The sequence below is a fragment of the Esox lucius genome, chromosome 7 (genome assembly GCF_011004845.1).
Source record: "Esox lucius isolate fEsoLuc1 chromosome 7, fEsoLuc1.pri, whole genome shotgun sequence".
Taxonomy (NCBI): domain Eukaryota; kingdom Metazoa; phylum Chordata; class Actinopteri; order Esociformes; family Esocidae; genus Esox; species Esox lucius.
In genome coordinates this window covers 28935591-28957719 of record NC_047575.1, presented here as the reverse complement: position 1 = coordinate 28957719, position 22129 = coordinate 28935591, and the positions used below count along the sequence as shown (strand labels likewise).

Below are 22129 nucleotides of genomic sequence, written 5' to 3'. Positions count from 1 at the left end.
TAAACCAGGTTTAGCAACCTTTTTCCCTTCATCAAGCTTGAAGGAGTCCCTGACATGTTTGCTGCGCTAGTAGTTTTGCCAGGACAATCTAGTATATTGCATGGACCAGCATATACTACAGAGGGATACCTAGGGAGAAAATGATTGACCAAAGCAAGTCAATACACTCTATCATTGCATACACCTGTGCCGATTCATGGATACCGGCACTGAGGCTATTCCTTTGTGTTTTGTTTTCATTAGATTAAACAACACTATGAAAGGGTTCTTAGACCATTACTCCTTACAGAATATTTGAGATCCTTTGCTCTGTGCTTATCGACTGGCTATTACAATGGGATTTACATCCGGGGACTATTTCTATGTGGATGTCAGCCTGCTGGCAGAGGCAACCAGGTTTTGCCAGTCAATGTCCTGGTACGTTGTAGAGTTTATGATGCCATTTACTTCATTTACCCCAGGAGCAGTAGAAGCTGAACAGCCCCATCAGCACCATGCACAGACCTTCTGAGGGGCATGTGCATGACGCATGCCTGTTGTTGTGCGCAACGCACGTCGCCAAGGTGGACGGGCACATGCCAACTGGGAAGGGCACTAGATAGCCAAAGGGCATGTGCACTACACAGGTTGAACCTTACCTGTGCACGTACCTGAGCCCCACAATAAGATCCGCCATAATGCTTTATTGTGAGTATTGTATGAGGTTCTTTTCGGCAATTCTCATCCTCCTTTCGACAAAAAACATCCATGTTGTGCTTGGCCAAAGTTCTCCATTTTCAATTCCTCTGACTAAAGCAAATCCAATCCAGGTGCTTACCTATTTATTGGTTGCTCATGATGAATTCTGGCAATCATTCCAAATAGACTATTATTGTGAATGTGGTATCTATCTTATTGTAGACCCTAAAATTCAAGTTCTCTAATTCACAGAATGTGGCCTTTGGATTCTTCTTTGCCTCTCGAATATTGTTCCTCACAGTGCAATAGGGACAAATGCACATCTGAACGTCTTAACAATAGTTCTATATCTTCTGTGTTATGAAAGTGAACAAAATGTTTCTCTTCTGTTAGAGAACATACTAGCTGTTCAAAAGGGACTCTTTTACTGTCTAGTATTCAGCTAAAATTAGAGTGTGATGCATGGGTATGGTTACTGCTGCGACAATTACTTTGCTACAAACTCCATCCTCGCATCCTCTCCTCCAGTACAACTCAAGGACTGAATGGTTGGCCATACATTGCATTCAATGGGAAATAATGTGTGTCACACAGTGACATTTTTCTCAATACATTAAATTCAGTGGCAACAGAGTGACACATGGTTGATGTGTTGATCAATGCATTGCATTCAATGCTTCATGGTTGATGTTTTTCTCAATATACGGCAGTAAATGGGAAAAGGCCTTGATTAGAGAAAGATCAGCCACATATTATGGATTTCACATAAAGTGCTAGTGTTTAACTGAAGTGGAAAGATTTTCATACTGTGATAAAAATGATCATGACGTCACATTCGGCACATAATCAGAACCATTGGGAATATTGTCAAGTTGGGAAGATTTCTGCATTAGATAAGGCAGTAGAAGGAAGATTAGACTCATATTATTGAGCCCCCCCATACTTAGTAGGTTTTGGGCAAGGTTTTGGGCCAAAAGATGCACACATTTGATGAATTGTGATTTGTTCAAATAATTAAGGATAAACCTACAGGCCAAAACAACTGTTACTCTTTAGTCCTTCATCAGATGTTGAAATACCATTTACTGTATGTTAAATAGCTGTGGAAAACCTGTGGCATTGCATACAAATGATGGAACGACAGAGCAACCGATCATCAACAAACAAGGGCAAAGCAATCAACTCAGGCTATGAGGCTATCTTCACACCAGACGTGTGTGCTTTCAATGCAAGCCAGCCCCAAAGGGAAGGGGGGGTTTAGGAGTTGGTAGTAGGCATACTGAGGAGGACTGAGACCCTCTCAAAACCACCCTTGGCAAAGCTATAAAGCAGTTAAATACAGGGGCAGGCTGGCTACAAGAGCCCAGCTGGTCTGGACACACACACGTGTGCATGAGAACACTGTCACACACACACACACACACACACAATGATAAGGGAAGAGTTTAATTGAGAAACGAGGGAGTGAATGAGTGAGTGTGTGTGTGCGTGCCAGCCAGAATTAGCGTTGGCAGCATGTAGCTCAATAATCCACAAGCTGTGGAAAACTAGGGAGAAACACAGCGCTGCTCAGTCAAAGACTGGGCTAATCCTTCTCGATGCAGATTTCCTGCAGTGTCGTTGACGGTAAGAGAAAACACATTTGCTGTGGATGGTGCTAAGCCAGATGAAATCAGAAGCTTTTAATGACATTCAGATGAAAGAGTGGATATTAAGAAAAGGGTCTAAATAGATTTAAAAATAATCCCTATCAATCAGCTCGTTCCTAAAAAGTAATACCCCAAAACCCAAGTTCTTAAAACATCAACCATCCTCATTTTGCAGTTCATTGAAGGATACATTTAGCAGAGCTTGACAACAAATGCAATTAAGGTGAAGCTAATATGAAGCTTGTCCTTATTTGATTAGTGACAATCCTATAAAATAACTACATGATAACCCTATTCATGACAACTACTTCCTCCAGTGCACTAAGTAGCACTTGTGAGTAAACCACATGTCTCCACCATCCATGCCAGTCCTTGTTCTAAACCCTTGTTAAACATAATTGCTTGCATTGATTATGAGAGACAGTTATTCACTCAGATTTGTAATACCATAAAGCACCTTAATTCAAGGAGGAAGATAATGTGTTGAATGGAGCCTTCAATAAGTGGTTCTCCATTGAAGTGACTGTGGTTGTTTCCTGAAGTTAATTAACATTGTATATTAGGGGTCGACCAATGTGATTTTCTTCTGGGCCGATACCGCTACAAATTGTTAGTGATCAGGAAGACAAATTATCAATATTTGGGAGCCATTTTACAGTTTTCATTTTTACAGCAAAAATAAATTTGCTGTAAAAATGAAAACTACTGTCACAGTGTAAAGCACTGTAAAGCTCCCCATATGGATCTCCGAGCAGAATTTCACATAAACTTTACAAACATTCAATTTAGATAAAGTAATTAACTAGATAGCTCCACAAAACAGGTGCATGTTACTGTTTACAAACAATCTTCGTAAGGTTTCTTTCCTGTAAAAATGAATAAATGAATACAAATAAAACTTGTATTAAACCTTTCTCTCCAAGTCCCGGTCTCCAATAACCCCCCAGAAGAGACGTGATGTGGCTACATCTGAGCCAGAGGAGCACAAAATATTCCGGCCATCATATCAGACAAATTAACGATTCCAATAACTGGAGGAAGTATGAATATTGGATCCAATAATCAGCCAGGCAGATAATCCATCGACCCCTAGCATATACAGTATTAGAAGGGGCTTTAATCTAAATGGAAATTAATGCCCGGGTCAGCAGTTTGTAAATCTGCTAAATAATAACCCTGCAAACACCTTGCTAAGAAATTAAAAGATAATTTGAGGCCCAAACCTGACCTGTGCTTCAGGAGTACCACTAATTTGTAGTCAGCAATTAATTTATGCCATTACCTGTAGCTCTAGAAGGACAAAAATAATTATCAAGTGCTCCTGTTCACTCTAGCTCAGCACAGCCCAGTGATGCAACATGGCTGCGATGCAAGGGGCACCAGCTAAAATCTTGCCGAGGGCACCAAATTGGTCAGGGCTGCCCCTTTCGGTGGATACACATTTCTTCATGAAGATTGTGTCAATTTCACCAGGTTTGAAGGGATTTATCTATGGCCTGGCATCACATTTTCTTTGCAGTTTTGCCAGACCACTATTGTCAGATTTTTTTTCCCGGTCATTCCCCCAACTGTTCAGCCGCGCCAACGGACTGGGTTATATGTATAGTTTCGAGTGCACTAAATCAGTAGATGTTGGTATGTAGTATACACAAATAGTTAACATGGTTTTGAATATTACTTTGTTTAAGATCTATTCCTAATTTAGGTTGTATCATTATCTGCCTTTTAATTAATTGTTCAGGAGAATACTCTGTGGTATGAGGAATATTTTATTTGAAATATGTATTTATTCAAAATAATTCTGTCTTGGTGTTTATAATTTCAATAGTGGTTAAGAAATATCCTTGTCTGGGAAGTGTTTTTACACTAATTTATATGAATATATTACCTCAGCTTGGGGTAATATATTAATGTAGCTTATATTCAGTAAATTCACTATATACAATATAATAATTAACAATATAATAATTATGAATTCTTATTAATAATTGTATTTTAATTCCACCTGCACTCCACCCACACAACCTTCATCCACACAGTAAATGTCTACCTGGTGGCCTAGGGGACTGCAGGTTATGGGACCACCTGTTTTTCATTAACATACAGAATAGCATATTTAAGTGCCAATGTTTATAACTTAGCACTGGAGACCCCATAATACATTTATGTTTGGAAATGCTAAATGTCAAAAAATGCCTACATTTGTTATGAAAACGAAGGATACATTTTTTTACTTGGAGATGACTTACAGGTAGCTGTTTCTCCAGGCAGTTGTAGAAGTTCTTCGTCTGGTTGGGCTTGAGTTTCTTGAGTGGGATGCGCGTCTCTCCGATAAATTCGTTGTGGCGAAACTTGTCCTCATCACACACTGAAATCCTGAAAGTACCAAATTAGAGCATGTCGAAAGAGATAAGTACATAGAAGATCAGGTTTTGTCTTAGTAGAATAGGAGGATAAGAAGCATACAGCCATATTCACATGCAAAAAAAGACAGATAAAAATAAGAAGGCAGAAGAGCCAAGAGCCAGTAAGAGAAAAACATGCTCTTTAATCAAACCCAGTCGCCAGGTTTCCCAGCTTTTTTGCCTAGACCTCTACCCCCCATTATACACTCTAATGGTGTGTAATAATTCTGTTGTCCTTTTGAGCTTTTCATTCCGTTGCAAATTAATATCAGTACAATAGCCTGTATGTGTAGATGTTTGTAATGTAATGGTTTGGGTATATTATCTCCTATTTCACATGTGAAAGGGAAATTGTTTATTTTTCAGTTTATCTTTAGACCCTCTGGGAGAGTGAGGTCAGGCCAGGGTCTGCCATTATCAACCATGATTCTGGATCAGTCAGGGCCGTGGCTTGTTCAAATGCAAATCCATAGATTTCAAAACTAATCAGATTGTTGGATTTGAAACAGCAACCATTCAGTAACTGGCCCAGTTACAACTACTAGAATACCTGAAGCTCTGACTGTGCTTTCTGTTTCACAATAACTAAACAGCATATTCTCAATATCATTCCAATGCAAGCACACATGTCCGATGTTCTCATTTGTGTGGCATACAGTACATCTATTTACAGTGAGCTTATGACGTGTGAAATTAGTTTTCTTGTCTGTGTGTGTAATTGACTGAGATGTGGAAAATAATTTGCCTTTGTAAAACAAACAATAATTATATCCCACTTATGAGAGGGAAAATCTAATCACAGCAAAAACACTGGAAATACCACTCAGCTGTTACCAATTTATCCTCTGGATAGGTGGTACAAAGGATTATATTTTTTATTATAATCCTTTGAGTAACTGGATTGGCTGTCAAAGGAATTTATGTGGGGTTCTTCCTTATCCTTTGTTGTTACTGTTCAATGAAATGTGTGGCAAAGTCAGAGAATTAATTGAACATCTCAATTGGACAAAGGTGCATAGGCAATCTTTTTAGCCTCATCCAGAGGGGACAGGACCTATTCTATTCTTTTCAATCTAGTCCTGCCATCAAAAAAAAATAAAAAATCCAATTTCACTAAGAAAATATTCTCAATATCTTCTGTAAAAGTAACTAGAGAATTTGTACCATTTAAAGTCTGACTGGCAAGGATTTATCAGGGAAATAGATCTGTGACATGTGTGTACAGTAAGGTTGTACCCAAAAGCTGTTGTAAAAGTTGTCATCTGTGTATCAGCTCTTAAACAATGCAATAGGGAAATGAAATAACCTTTATATCTAAAACAAAACAAAAAAATATTCACAAGTATAATTTACAGATTTGACTAGATTAGATTTATGTGTATATAATGCCCAAGTAGAGTTTATACTGTATATGCCAGTCCAAGTAGAGTTATATATATAATGCCCAAGTAGAGTTATATATATATAATGCCCTAGAAGAGTTCTATATAAATAATGCCCAAGCAGAGTTATATATATAATGCCCAGGTAGAGTTATATACATAATGCCCAAGTAGAGTTATACATACAGTGGATAAAAAAAGTCTACACACCCCTGCTAAAATGCCCGGTTTTTGTGATGTAAAAGAATGAGACAAAGATAAATCATGTCAGAACTTTTTCCACTTTTAATGTGACCTACAATGTGAACAATTCAATTGAAAAAACACACTGAAATCTTTGAGAAGATAATTTCTTTAAATAAAAAACGTACAATAACCTGGTTGTATAAGTGTGCACACCCTCTGAGCTCCATTTGGAATGTCATAGCAAAGGTCTCTATACTTATGTACTTGAGATATTTCTTTTTTATATTAATTGACACACATTTCTAATGAATTATGTCTATAACCAACAAAATGTAGAGAAAGTGAAAGCATCTGAATACTTTCCGAAGCACATTATTTAACAATAAGCATAATGTTATTATAACTAGTGTGGAGCGAATGTGCCCCTGCCTGCAACATCAGCTTCTTACCAACGTCCCCAAAGAAGGCTGGCAAGTGATGGAAGGTTCTGGAGGCAGCCAGTAGGGCCATCCCCACCCCTGCACAACTAACTCCCATTGAGACCTCATCAGGACAAGTATTTAAGGGCTGCTATGGAGCAGCTCGGGGCTAAGGAAGCAGAAATGGAAGTTAAAATAAATGCTGTGGGTGGAGTTGAAAAAGCTGGAGAGAAAGAAGAGGGAGATCCAGAAGGCATGGCAACCCCAAGACACACTGTCCTCAACGCTGCTCGGACCCAGGAGGACTCTACGGTGGATAGACTGTGGAGACAACGGCCAAGCCTTCAAATTGCATAGAGCTGAGAGACGGTGCTAAAGCACTGCTGAGACAGAATCCTGCTTTTTCCTACAATTCAGCTTCCCTAAATTGTGACCTTGACCACCTTTTTAACATCATGCCCAACTATTACCTTACGACGTTCACATTTTCGCTATGGAATAGGAGTTTGTTGCCATGGAATGAGACTTTGTGCTACTAGAATTAATACAAAACCAATTAGCAGGACTGTTGTATTGTGCTTTAATGGATCTGTGTGGAAAGAAGTGACACAAAAATGTAATGTCTAATGTCACTGGCCGCCCAGTTAATCAACCACTAGAAGAGATAATGCATCCTTTTCATATTCAAAATGTATAAATGTCAGTGGCTTGCAGGAAAACAAATTTACACCAGGTTTAGTGTCAATAGTATTGCCACCAGTTGGTGACAAACCTATCCAGCTTTAGCCAGCTGTCCCACAGTGTGTCTGAAATACGGGACTGTGGTGAGGGAAATGGGGGTGTGAGTGGAAGATTAAGGGGAGAGAAAGGGGGAAAGCGTAGCTCAGCCACCCCCCCCCCCCTACATGTCTAATCCAGCTTTCACACCTCCACTCCCCTCTTCTCTGTGATAGGATAAGCAGAGCCTCTCTCCATGGTCCTGTTCGCTCACTTGTTCCCATTTCCCAGCTTTCATCCATCTCCATTACATCCTGATGGAAGTGAGTCATGGACAGCCCCACGGGGAATGAGAGGGTAGCCCCCATGTCCGTGAACAATGCTACAATGGTGATGTCCCCCCAGTTCCATTTTGGGAATCATACATTTTCATATATGTTTCTGCTGATTTTCTTTTTTACCTGTTCCACTAGCTGAACAATCAAATGAATTACAATTTGGCGTATTAACATATGATGATGAAGACTCTAACTATCTGTCATTATGGGGCTAACTATAAGTCACTCTGGATAAGGGTGTCGGCAAAACGACTAAAATAAGTTCCAGGTCGTAGTACAGCCGAACTGATGACAAAACATCAACATCACAAAACTTAGATTGAGTCTTTAGATTGAGGAAATATTGTGCTGTGCTCTATCACTTGGCCCACTAAGCAAGAGTCGTGCAGTCCTGGGAATTGCTTTGTTGAACACAGGCTGATGGATTACTAGTCGACCAAAAATATGAAAACCCCAAATCTGACAGCATGAAGGTCCTCTCTGTTATGCAGTTCTGGGCCACGCTAGCCATCATTGTTGACAGTTCACACAGGTCAACAGTCGGTGAAAGAATTCCATTGCAGAACTGCCTGTGGAACAGTGAAACAGTATGATGGCAGCAAAAACATTTGGAGCAAGAATGAAACGTCTCCTCTGCTCAAAGTATTCTGAGGACACAAGCAGTGTGTGGGCAAAGTACAGGTCTGATGAGAAGATTCATGTGGTAGCATTGGTTACATGTCACACTATGGGTTGGCTATTGTTAAAAAAATAAGAAACTACCCCTTTCCTCCACTCTATTAGGCCTAAAAAAGGCTGTCCCAATAGACATGGCAGGTGACGCGTAAAACACTTTCATTGTAGTGGTCTGGGAATCAATAAATGAAACAGTGGGACATTACTTCAGTCACATTCATTTTCGGCCCTAATCGTTTTTACAGTAACCTCCCTGACCCTTTGATATAGATTTGTCCTTAATACTTATGGCTCACAGGTAAGATATGTGTAAGGACACACACACCCAAATGAAGCAAAATTAGGCACACAATAGAAGCAATTTGGTGTGCATATATTTGGTAAGTGGAGATATTGGGAACTTTTGGTTTGGGCTTTGTTTTGAGGCTTGTACTGTAAATACTAAGGGTTACTGGAGACAACCGAATATGGACCAGTCGGCAGTGGAAAGACCTGAAGGTCTGACAACAAACAGATCAATTTGTGAATCACATCTAAAAAGAAAAGTTGGACATTGCTGAAGGTGATGCAAATACACTGTACTAATACCACAGTACTGTTAAATACCACGGTACTGTTGAATACCACGGTACTGTTGAATACCACGTTACTGTTGAATACCACAGTACTATTGAATACCACGGTACTGTTGAATACCACAGTACTGTTGAATACCACGGTACTGTTGCTCATTAGCTAAAAGTGAGTTCACATTAAATCCTGACAAGACAGATATATTGGACCCTATAGGAGAATTATACTCTGACCTCACATATTGATCTATGCCTACTTTTCAGTTTATCTTTCTATTACATTTCAGTAGGCCACCCCATTTCTTTGTCTGACAGTTAGTGTTAATCACTCCTGTATTAATTATCTTAAATGTGCTCTCCTAGACCATTAGGTGGTAACCTGTGTCCAAGATATTACAGTACCTCCTCAAGGCTGTGTTACTCCTACCTCATATATCTCTAATGGAATGTCTGACATATACCCTGTTGCTGATAATTTGCTTTTGGCCTTGAATGTGTTATACTCCTATATAAGAAGGAAATTGTATAGACCTTCAGAGAAACTTGGCTAGCAAGTTTCTCCAATGCTGCATGTAAAACGAATGAAGACCTCAGCTATAATAAAGCGTGTCCTCTGTATTTCCATGACAACACATAATTATAATGTAAAAAGGCCACAAAACCACATTTAGAAAGCGATACATTTATTTATGGAGGCGTTTATCCAGATTATGACAGCTGTCAAGCGAACAACCTAAGAAAAATTATTCTAGCAGAAATATACTGTATATGTTTTCATTTATATTTTATTTACAAGTTAGTACTTTACAAGTTACTTTTTCAGACTCAACCAAGTTGTTCTATTAGTTAGTACTAAAGTTCATAAATATCCAATGAATTGAACACCTAAACAACTCGGTCACTTGAGGCAACCAAAACAGGAGAAAGCATAATCATTAATAAAACATAAATATAAACAAATTTCTACTATTGTTTGCTTAAGTTGTTACTTCTAAGCCAATAAATCAATACCTACAGGCTGGTAATGTGCTTGTCTTGTCAGTCCTATCCCTGCATTTCACATGTGGGACAAATTTATTCATTTATAGTCCTAAAGTAAAAGCAGACATTTACTAATAGAAATAATGTTTTCATTTATATTTACATATTATTGCTAACTCTTTCTCACGTTTTGGTTGCTACAGACACGATCCAGTCATTCAATTACTTAGTTAAGTATATTTAAATTTATAAACAGGGTACTTCGAATCCTGAAAGCTGATTGGCTGATAGCCTTTGTATATGAGGATATATACCTTGAGTATAACATCACAGCACATTTTTCTGCACTAACTGTGTTGGTAACCAGTTTATAATTGCAACAGAGCAGTTCAAGGGGTTTTTAGTATATTGCCAAAACTCCACGGCAAACTGCTTTGTCCAGGAACTGTGATGTCTCGTGCCTAAGAACAGCTCTTAGCCCCTTGGTCACATATTGATCTTCCTTCACCTTATTACTTAAATAACTTCAGAACTACTTGAACAAACCACTGAGTAGTGTCTTTAGCAACCAAAACAACCTGAAACCTACGGGCCAGGTTGAGGCTGTACCGGCTAGACCACAACAACCCTACTCCATAGAAACTGTAGTTTACCATCTTTCACAGGAATCTAACTGGTACTTGAGGGATAACAAAAATATTTCAGATAAGGCATCTAGACTCTAACTAAAGTCTTGACACATCTTGTGATCACTCTGCTCAACTACAGTAAATTACAAATAAACCAGAGCCGAACCCATTCTACAATATGCATGGATCAATAAAACATAATACTAAGCCGATCAATTACCCAGATGTCACCTGGTGAACTCTACGCTTGAACTTTGATTCAGTTGCAGCAAGGATGAGTAACAAAGGTGTCAGACTATAAAGAGGTAAAATGCTAGGGCCAAAAGCATTCAATTTCCTTTTTACAATCCCTGTGGAGGGCTAGTGTCACCTGACTTTACCCTACTGTGCCTCACTCTGCCTCACCCTGGACATCCCCCGTCTATTATGTTCCAATCTTTTTAATTTCCAATCTGCTCAGATGGATTCATGCAGGCGAGAACAGGTCTACTTGGTTGTAAGGTGAGAAACCAGAGATAGTAATCACAGTTTATGACTCAAATATCAATAGCGAGCTAACAGAGATTTGATATAATGGAAACCAAAAGCTATAGAGAGCTGAGACATTCTCAATCAGAAAAGGATTCAATGCCATAATTGTGGAAAAGAAGTTTCCAAATTGTTATACTTTCCCATCCAGTTATTGTTTTATTGTTTAGTATTTCCTTACATGAAGGACAAGGGTGGCCCCTGAAGGCCAAGCCGCTATAAAGGAGATGATAGTTTCCATGGCAACAGGCAGAGAGCCTAAAGGAAAGCTGTAGTGCGAACACCTTGTGAATCATCAGTTGGGCCTCCCTAATCAACACACAGACATTCTCTATCCATTCCCATCTCCCTGTGTCTCGATCTCCTCCTCTTTCTTTACCTGTCTCTTTCACACACAAATGCATTCACATCCCGCAAAGCACATGAAAGACTAAGTGATGACAAGAATGACAAGACCAATGTCTGCACACTTGTGTTTTGCCTGGTAGACACCCTCCAAATGAACATAAATAAAATACATTGAACATTGCCAGGTCACACAAAAGAGCCTGAAACCTAAATAATCGGAAGCTTTTCATAATTGAACTGAATGAAAATGAAAGTGTGTATGAAAAGGCTTTCACAAGACCAGTTCAATAGCATCCTGGTTCTCCCTTATTGTTACGGACATCATGCTGTTGCATGGCTAGTACCTCTTTTTCCACTGTCTGACTGCCCCAAACTGTGTTTGACACAGTTGTCCTCTGTTTTATAACACACATGACTACCTTCCTTGACAACAGCTATACACAAGGTACCAATTGGACAGCTCTGTCTGCAAGATGTCAAGCCAGCTGGAAAGTGAGCTTCCAGATTGTTCTTAAGTAACAACTCCAAAAACACCTTGAAAATCATTGTGCCGAGCTGGTTTCCTACATCTAAAACTCTGAAAACAGCTTTCCAATGATATCTGTAATTCAAAGGGTAGGTGATTTCCAGATTATTTTACCTAAAGTGATGTATTTGGGTGTAATCAAATGCAGACCTGCAACTAATGACTATTTTGACAATTGATTAATCTGTCAATTACTAGTTTGATTATAAAAGAAAATAATGTTTTAAGGGTTTTTCCTTATCCTGCACAATGCTCTGTTCAAAACAGCTTTAAATGGCAGTTATATTTAGCATTTTAGAATGCCCACATAATTCCACGGTGAACCTGAATATAGAGACAAAGGAGAAATAGGGAATGATAAAACATCACAGGCAACTTATAGCAGACAGCTTTAACTGAAGTACACAGACACCACTATTGAAATAAATGGATTGACTGTGGATTCATTATCCTTAAGGTTTCTATTGTGAAGATATATGGAATTTGCTAACTCTGAAACTCACTGCATCAACCAACAGTAAGAAGTAATCATTTTAAGGTACAGTATCTGTCATGTATGAATGTGCAGCAAAACCACACATTCAAAATGTCACTTGAAAATACAACACATGTCATTCCATGAAGCTGAACTAAAACAAACACTCTAAAAGCAATTTTGCTGATGGGCTTTGACAGAACATTTTGATGCAACAATATTACATAGGTTAGCTACTTCTAAAATACTAAATGTGAGCAAAGTTTGCAGTTTGCTCACTGGGAAAATGTTTACAATTGCAGGAAATGTGCTTTGAAAATACTATCATTTCTATTATCTCCTTGAAGAAATGTATAGAATTTCAAGAAATTCTATCATCTAGATAGGAAGGGAAATTTGAGAATACTGTGGGGGGATGGGAATATCACCACTCCACTGGCCGTGCCCCCTGGCAAGCCATTGAGTATGGCCAACGCCTAAGCCCCTTTTAGAGCCAGAAAAAACCCTGACATGTTTTAGATTAACATATCGCTGAGCCCTCTTCAACCTCTGTCATCATGGCTTAATGAGTTCTCTTGCATGCATCACTGTTGTGCTCCTGTGTCACTCAAACGTACTGTAGCTTTGCATTGAATTGAGTTGTACAGATCTTTCCATTGGTGTAGCCATATCCTCTGCTATTTTGAATTTGATCATTGAAATCACTGCCAAGTATTTTTCATCATTCATGTCTCTTGTTGATGCTGCCCTAATCAAGTTTTTTGAAAACTACAACCATGCTTCATGATTTCAGTTAGTCCCACTCTAGAACATGGAAGATTTTAAAACGTGGCCGTTCTTATAAATGAATAAAGCTCTGTAGTGAGTTAGAGAGAGCTTATTGTTCTACAATTGCTGGTGCAAGCAACTTTGGAGCAAGCAAATTTCGTCATGTGTTGCTGAATGGTAATATCCAACAACAGCCAGTCTTTCGTTCAATTAGTTCTATAATATAATAATTTACGTACCCCAAAATCAATGCCATCACACTTGCAACATTTTGATGGATTGTTAGTAGTGATGGCCATTCAAGGCTTCATTACCGTTCTTCTTGCAACAGGATATTATGCTAGCAGCGCTAACTCAGATTTGAACTGCTTTGTTGCAATTATAAACTGGTTACCAAAATAAAAGCCATCATTGAAATATATAAGGCAATATAGTTAACCATCTAATCTTGTACATTTTATATGTAATGTCCGTTCCAATGTTATTCTTTTTCTGTTCTTTTTCACAGACTAGATTAACTATATTGCCTTATAAATTTCAATATTGGCTTTAATTGTGATAAAGAAAATCTGAATGCTGCCAGCATAACATCCTGCTGCATAATAACGCTAATGAAGCCTCGAATGGCCATCACTAATTTTTAGGCTTAAAGGAAACAATTGAACAACATAAGCAACCCATTACCAATTATTTGTTGGTTTATATTTACATTACATTATTGACTATGTTTCGTCATGCGTTGGTTGCTTCAGATGCAACACAGTTGTTCATTTTATTAATTATATATTTACATAGAAATGGCCGTGTTGCATCTTAAGCAACCAAAACATTAGAAAGCATAAATTCATTAATTTAAACAGGTAAATACAAACGCAAACACTTTGTTTCTAAATGATTGCTTATGTTGTTGTTTGTATACCATAGTATAAGCCAGACAAACGCCTCCGTTCTGTACATTACCTTGGAATGCTTTGCGTCATCCATTATTTCCAAGGTAATGTACAGAACGGTGGTGTTAATCCCTAACATAATGTTTGTGTAATATGAGGACTATACAAATGAGAAAAGGCCCATGTCTAATGTCCCAGTAGCACCATATTCTCAGTCTATATGTTACATAAGCTATCATGAAAAAAAAGTAGGGAAAGTCAGGACATCAAGACTAGATAACACTATAATGATAAAGACTTAAAACATAACTCTGAGATAAATTTGGCAATCTTAAAAATTATTATGCAACCTTGTTGAAATGCTTACCCAAGGTCAAGTAACATTTTTAATAGGTCAAAAAATTATCTTCAAGATTGCTTTATTTATCGCAGACCTATGTTATGTCTGTATGTACATAATAATAATGTATATGATATGATAAACAATTAAATACAGTGTTTGTGATGCGTATTATAAATAAATTGTATGTATAGCAGCAGAAATATAATTATCTATGAGAATGGTACTGTGTTACAGTTGTACAGCTACAGTACACAGCTCATCCGAAATTGTGTAGAGGTACAGTATATGCAATTGGTGCACAAAGATCTGAAGCCAAGGCTGTTGCCCATGAAATAACATATGCATTCTATATCATTATTTGAAGTTAGCGGACCATTCATTAATTCCTTGCTGCAAAGGATGCTGGCGTCTGCTGCTAACATTCCAGCTAACTACATAGCTAGATACAAAGATCTTTTGACTTTACATTACATAGGCCTAGCTGTTCTGTAAAACTGGTTAACATGCCACATAGAAAAGATACATAACATGGACTAATATTGCAAGCAATCAGACATTAGCTAGCCTCCCTAAAATTACCTCCCCACAAAACATTTTCTGTAGTGGCTGAGGGGTGGAATATTGCTGTATTCCTTGGAGGCCATTGGAGAATCGACGTAATAGCTTCTGGCTTCAAAACACATTGTCATGTTGATGAATCACTGCCCATCAGCATGGTTTGCACATGCCTCTTGTAGTCCACTGGTGTGAAATGCTGACTACATGTCATTTTTCAAATAGACCCCAACCACTGCTTGCATCTTATATTATTCTGCTCTGGTAAAAACCACAGCAGACCATGGAACACCCACCTGTGATAGTTGTTTTAGGAGATTAATTCTTCACAGATCACCACACATCAGTGGCATACTAAAAAAAACACTGCTAGCTCAGATGCAAACCACTCATCTGGTTTTAGATTGGCCTCTGTACCTGCCATCCAAGCACAAATTAGAATGGTGTCAGAATCTCCAAAGTACAATTTTGAAGCAACCAAGTTGGAGTAAAAAGTTGATAATTTCTAACAACTTACAAGTAACATTCCCCACAGGTACTGTAATAAACACTATCAGTGCAGCTTGAAGGAACATGTTTACTGACCTTTGATTACAATTACTACAATTGACTATTTTGCATTTGAAAGCCACCTCTATTTGTTACTTTCCTTAGTTTAATGGATAACCATTCGCATTAAAAAGGGGACCAATACCACCCACCCACTGACTAAAGACCCATGCCTGTACTGCTCAGGCTCTACTTTACCCAGGTTTCATGGCTACCCAGGTATGTCTGCTTCAATAACTGTCTCCGTTAATAACTGTTAGCTGCTAGTGGCTGTCTGTCCCTCGCTCTGTGTTGCTCGTGCTGCATGCTTTTTGTGCATGGCTCTGTGTGTGTATCCATAGCAACGCCTCCACCTGCTGAACTGCTCAGTGACTAGACAGAAAGCAATTGACCGTAAGCCGGCAACTATTTGTCACTCAAGTCTAGACTCGGACAAAACTCAGGGAACATTATTACTTTTTGTGAAGTAACTCAACTCTGACAGTGTTCCAGTCTTAACTGTGTGATGTTAAAGCACTTTTGCTGAGACACCATATGATGTTCAAATGTTAGAGATCAATTTAGTGATCTATCCGTATCGTAATTATTGCTGAAAAGAAACATCCCTATGTGACCCTAACATAGTGGATAATTTGTTGGCTTGAATAGCAGGTAAAAATTGCATTTCATTGGTTTCATCACTCACCACAGAGCTCCAAACTGCCTCTGAAAGCAACATTTCCATGGCCGTGCAGCTGTGTGCAAGCTTCACATCAACATGTGCAATGCCTAACGTCGGTTGGAGTGGTATAAAGCACGCTGCCACAGGAGCAGTGGAAATGTGTTCTTTGTTCTGATGAATCACACTAAACTATCTGACAGTTTAATGGACGAATTTGGGTGTGGGGGATACCAAGAGAACACTACCGACTGGAATGCATATTGCCTACTGTAAAGTTTGGTGGAGGAGGGATAATGGTCTGGGGCTGTGTTTCAGGGTTTGGGCTAGGCCACATAGTTCCAGTGAAGGGTCATCTTAATGCTACAAGATACAACAACATTTTAGACAATTGGGTGCTTCAACATATTGGTAACAGTTTGGGGTAGGCCCTTGCCCATTCTAGCATGACTGTGCCCATGTGATAAAGACATGGTTCAACAAAGTTGATTTGGAGTAACTCGAGTGGTCTGCACAGACCCCTGACATCAACCCCACTGAACACCTTTGGAATGAATTGGAAGAGCAAATGCAAGCCAGGCATCAGTGCCTGTTCTTACAAATGGTATTTTGGCTGAATGGGCACACATTCCAACAGAGACACACCAAAACATTGTGGAAAGCCTTCTCAGAAGGGTGGTGGCTGTTACAGTTGCAAAGGGGGGCCAACTCCATATTAAAGCCCATGGTTATTGGAAATTGAATGTCCAACAAGCTCATATAGAGTGTGATGGTCATGTGTCCACATACTTGGCAATATAATTAATTTCCACTGATGGCTACACAAATGCAACACATTTGCTCTGTCTACTTGCAAATGGACTACAAGCAGCACATAGAGCAATGAAAATCATAAATGCCCAAAAACATTTAGCAAATAAAGGGTAACCTTCTAGTGCCACCCTGTAGAATCCAGTTCCGTACCGCAGTGGCTAATTTCAGTGTATTTTAACACTGATTCCTTAACTGATTACATATAGTTGATTAAACAAAAAGGCCCTCACACAAAGAACATCTATATGGACTAGGTCAGGTCTTCCCAAAAAAATATCGCCTCCACAATCTTCCATTAAGTGCCCAAGTTATACACTGCTGGAATGATCCGTGTTTGAATTAATAATGCTGATTATAGTCTTGTGCCAAAGTGATAACTCATCAGGCACTTAATGTGGCGATCTATCAATGTAGACTATCTATTGCTGCTCTACTTGACAAAGTAACATTACATCCTCAAAAGGAAAATAGAAATTGACAGTCTTCAAATGCCCAGCAGTAAATCCAGGAATACTTAAAAAATGAACGAGCGGCTCTCATCTAATCAATGGGATGGATTAAGTCACAGGGTAATATGTTCCTGGGCGTGCAAGGGAACTCCAAGTACATTGATCCAGGCTGTTCCCAGTTCTGCAGCAAACGGTAAGATCGGTAGCCTCAGGCAGCGCCGTCTGAGTATTGATGTTGTCATGCCATATTAGAAGTGATAGTGACACGAGAAGTTTTAAAAGGACATACAGACCTGGTTGGAGTATATATGTCATATGACATGTATGCATGCCACAGGCAGTTGTTTTAACTTAAGTGTACGTCACTGAAATGAGGAAGTGCTTTTGATTGTTTGGTTGTTCAGGAAAAATGGATGCAACATTTCTGGATAGGGACTTGTCAACTGTCAACTTACGACTCCCACTGAGAAAGTATTGGATATATAGAGAGAAACTCCCCAGGCCATTGTCAGTATATACAGTTGGGAGAACAAGTATTTGATACACTGCCGATTTTGCAGGTTTTCTTAATTACAAAGCATGTTGAGGTCTGTCATTTCTATCATAGGTATACTTCAACTGTGAGAGACGGAATGTAAAACAAAAATCCAGAAAATCACATTGTATAATTTTTGAATTATTAATTTGCATCAGTGGCAAAGTTTATGTTTAACCAAGATTCAGCATAACAGCTCCAATTGTTTAGACATTAGGCCTACAATCCTCTCAGCTAGAGGATCACAATTTATTTTATTGTCGCCATTTTACTGTTATTTAACCAGAAAAAATGTCATGCTTTAAATGACAAATACAAATGAACATATAAACATTATGTACAAAAACAGAAAACAGAAAAACTAAATGAAATTACACTAAATGGAGCACAACAATATAGACATAATTTTGCATACCCTGGCAGAAATTGTGAAATTTAGGCATTGATTTTGAAAATATAACTGATCATGCAAACAAACTGTCTTTTATTTAAGGATAGTGATCATATGAAGCCATATATTATCACATAATTGTTTAGCTCCTTTTTAAATCATAATGATAACAGAAATCACCCAAATGGCCCTGATCAAAAGTTTACATACCCTTGAATGTTTGGCCTTGTTACAGACACACAAGGTGACACCCACAGGTGAAAATGCCAATTATCTGTGGCTTTTTAAATTGCAATTAGCTTCTGTATATAAATAGTAAATTACTTTGTTAACTCTCACGTGGATGCACTGAGCAGGCCAGATACTGAGCCATGGGGTGTAGAAAAGAACTGTCAAAAGACCTGCGTATCAAGGTAAAGGAACTTTATAAAGATGGAAAAGGATATAAAAAGATATCCAAAGCCTTGCAAATTCCAGTCAGTCCTGTTCAATCACTTATTAAGAAGTGGAAAATGGAGGGATCTGTTGATACCAAGGCATGGTCAGGTAGACCAAGAAAGATTACTGACAAAACTGCCAGAAGAATTGTTCGGGATACAAGGAAAAACCCACAGGCAACCTCAGGAGAAATACAAGCTGCTCTGGAAAAAGAGAGTGTGTTTCAAGGAGCACAATATGACCATATTTAAACATAATATAAGCTGCATGGTCGAGTTGCCTATTTACTGTGCCAATGCCACAAAAAAGCCTGGTTACAATATGCCCAACAACACCTTGACACACCTCACAGCTTCTGGCACACTAATTTGGAGTGACGAGACCAAAATAGTCACAGTGGTCACAATGGTCACAACGATAAGCTCTATGTTTGGAGAGGGGTCAACAAGGCTTGTGGATAGGATACCATCCCAATTGTGAAGCATGGTGGTGGCTCACTGATGTTTTGGGGGGGAGAATCTTGTGAAAATTGATGGGAAGATGAATGCAGCATATTATCAGAAAATACTGGCAGACAATTAGCATTCTTCTGCACGACATAGACAACTATTACAAAAGACTGCACACTGTCATTGATGCTAAAGGGGGCAATGCACAGTATTAAGAACTAAGGGTATGCAGACTTTTGAACAGGGGTCAGTTAATTTTTTTCTTTGTTGCCATGTTTTGTTTTATAATTGTGCCATTCTGTTATGACCTACAGTTGAATGTGATCCCATAGAAATAAAAGACCTGTGTTTTGCCTGCTCACTCATGTTTTCTTTAAAAATGGTACATATATTACCAAATCTCCAAGTGTATTAAAACTTTTGAGCACAACTGTAGATGATTCAGCAGATATCTACTGGAAACTAAGTTACTCCTGGAGCAGCAGAGGTTAGTGAGCTGAGGTATAGTCCCTAAAATGGAAATTAAAATATAATATTATCTTGTGAAACATTATGCAGTAAAAGGATATGCCCAATGCAGACCACGTGTCATCTGCTATCTGACTCTGGTGTCATGCCGTATTATAACCCCATACAATTCAGTATATATCCACAATGAACAGTCTTATCAGAAACATATCAGAAAACCTCATTAACAGGACAAACACTGTGACACGAAGGAGAGAGGAGGATCCACATTCCATTGACGAATGAATGTCTGTTTTTCACATCATTGACTTTATAGATCATTATGCATGTGACGCTTCCGTTGACACCATTAGAACTAGATTAAAAGGAGACTGAACACTGGAATTATTCTGATATTTTTTGTGCCCAATGAAATGTGGAGACCTTTTCACAATCTTGGCCTTAGTACCCAATTATGAATCGGGCCCATTTCATTTGATTTTATCTCACAAATGACTCCCAACACTCTGAATCAAAGTCCAAATAAGCATGCCAGGGAAAAGAGGGTAGGAGGTTGAGAGAGAAAACGTTTACCTGAGTGTTTTGCGGACCATATCCTCATCTGTAATGCCATAGTAGGTCAGGGTCTCACTCCAGACAGGGTTGAGGGTGTTGCGCAGGGTCTTGGTGCGTAGCTTATTGGCCTGAGAGAGAGAGCAAACAGCTGAGATGAAAAGGGAGATAGACCTGCCAAGTCATTGACTTAAAGGTTCCTCAAATTAGACAAACCTAGTCCTACCAATAGCAATCACTGCATCCTGAATGTATTCACTAGACATTGCAGGTGACTTGGATATCCACAAAACCCCTGGTGTCCCTAGTGTATGCTTTGTAGTTGGTTTTGGTTGCCACTACAGTCGATAGTTCCATTGTATGGCTCCTGACTGGGGTTGATGTGGGTTGGAACAGTAAGTGTAGAATTCCACAGTGATGAATCACACATTCAATAGTTTTACATAAGCCCTTACATCTCCTGCTCAGAGAAAGTAGCTTTGTGTTCAACTGTATTGATGTCTACATCTGCTGCATCAGATCACTAGTAGTTTGTGACACAGTTGAGGTTGGATATTTAATGAGAAAGAATTCCTTTCACCCTTCATCCCAAACCTTTCGTCTGACATGTATAGTCACATGAACATACATAAAAAAAAGATTTGTATGAATGCTTGAAATGCTTATGTAAGCACCGGTCTAACATGTGTACAACGTAAACCATCACACGCATACCTAAACATTTTTACAATGCATTAACATCACTAAGTGCTGACGCTAAAAAACCTGCAGAGTACAGTGTCATCTTCAGAGTTGTAACTAATCTTATCAGGTGAACGGTCTTTTGACAAACTCTAGTTCGGACATGTTGACTTGAAAATATTCTGATAGCTTTGTACTGCACAGTGTTCTTCATAGAAAGTTCTGAAAAAGTTTTCTTTAAAATGAAACGGTGTCAGTGCAACAAGACATTTCCCTGAAATTTAGTGTTTGAAAAATAGCATTGCAAGGTGGATTTCACCAGCTCAATCATTCTGCCAGGGGAAAGTGTTGACTTCAACAAAACAAGATGACATTGTGTTTTATGGTGACTAATGGGCAGTGAGCAGCATCTTGTGCTGCATTTAATCGATAACCTACCAGCAATATTTGCAGCTGAGTAATCTTACTGGAAACAAAGTGTATACTGATTTCTTTCCTCTCAATTAGCAGCTAATTCATATCTGAAACACTACCCAAAAACCAGCGCACTGTGTCTATGTAAGGCCCTCCTGGACCAGAGCCTGAAGCAAATGGTTCATATTTATAAAAAGAGAAAGGAAAGTCTCCTACTCTTTCAAATGGCAACGATACAGTGGTTAAATAACACAAGTTGAAAGGTGTGCAGATCGATTTAAGAGAGATCAGCGCGAGAAAGGAAGTTCATAATCCTGTGTTTCTCAGTGTAACCCAAAGCTTTTAGAGGGCATGTGTGGTAAGGAGTTGGCTGCATGACCAACGTGCACGTGTTATCGTCGGGACCAGTTGATGGACACCCCTACAATGGTGCGAAAAACATCTGCGCTCGTCACAGCTGCCATGTTTGTAGTGTGATTTGAGACCCCCACAAAAAAGATTCCATATGCTGACGTTCACGCCCAGTAAATGATCTAATAATGGGCTCATTGAGGGTCAACTCAGAGGTCAAGGTGTCAATTAACAATTGGCGATTAGCCTGGATGATTTACAAAATGTATTGGCAGCTGCTTTGTGTTTTGTTGGCCTGAGAGGAGGCTAGATCACAT

At 38.9% G+C, this 22129-nt stretch overlaps 1 protein-coding gene across 2 annotated transcripts in view; it reads right to left on the bottom strand.

Moving 5' to 3' along the window:
* LOC117592724 (double C2-like domain-containing protein beta) overlaps positions 1-22129 on the bottom strand; it is a 118519-nt gene that overhangs the window by 14812 nt on the left and 81578 nt on the right. For both annotated transcript variants that reach the window (XM_034293315.1, XM_010870333.3), the window contains 2 exons: positions 20388-20497; positions 4577-4703 (listed from right to left, as the gene is read on the bottom strand). In XM_034293315.1, the coding sequence (XP_034149206.1) occupies positions 4577-4703; positions 20388-20497 (237 nt within the window). The remainder of the gene's footprint in view (positions 1-4576; positions 4704-20387; positions 20498-22129) is intronic.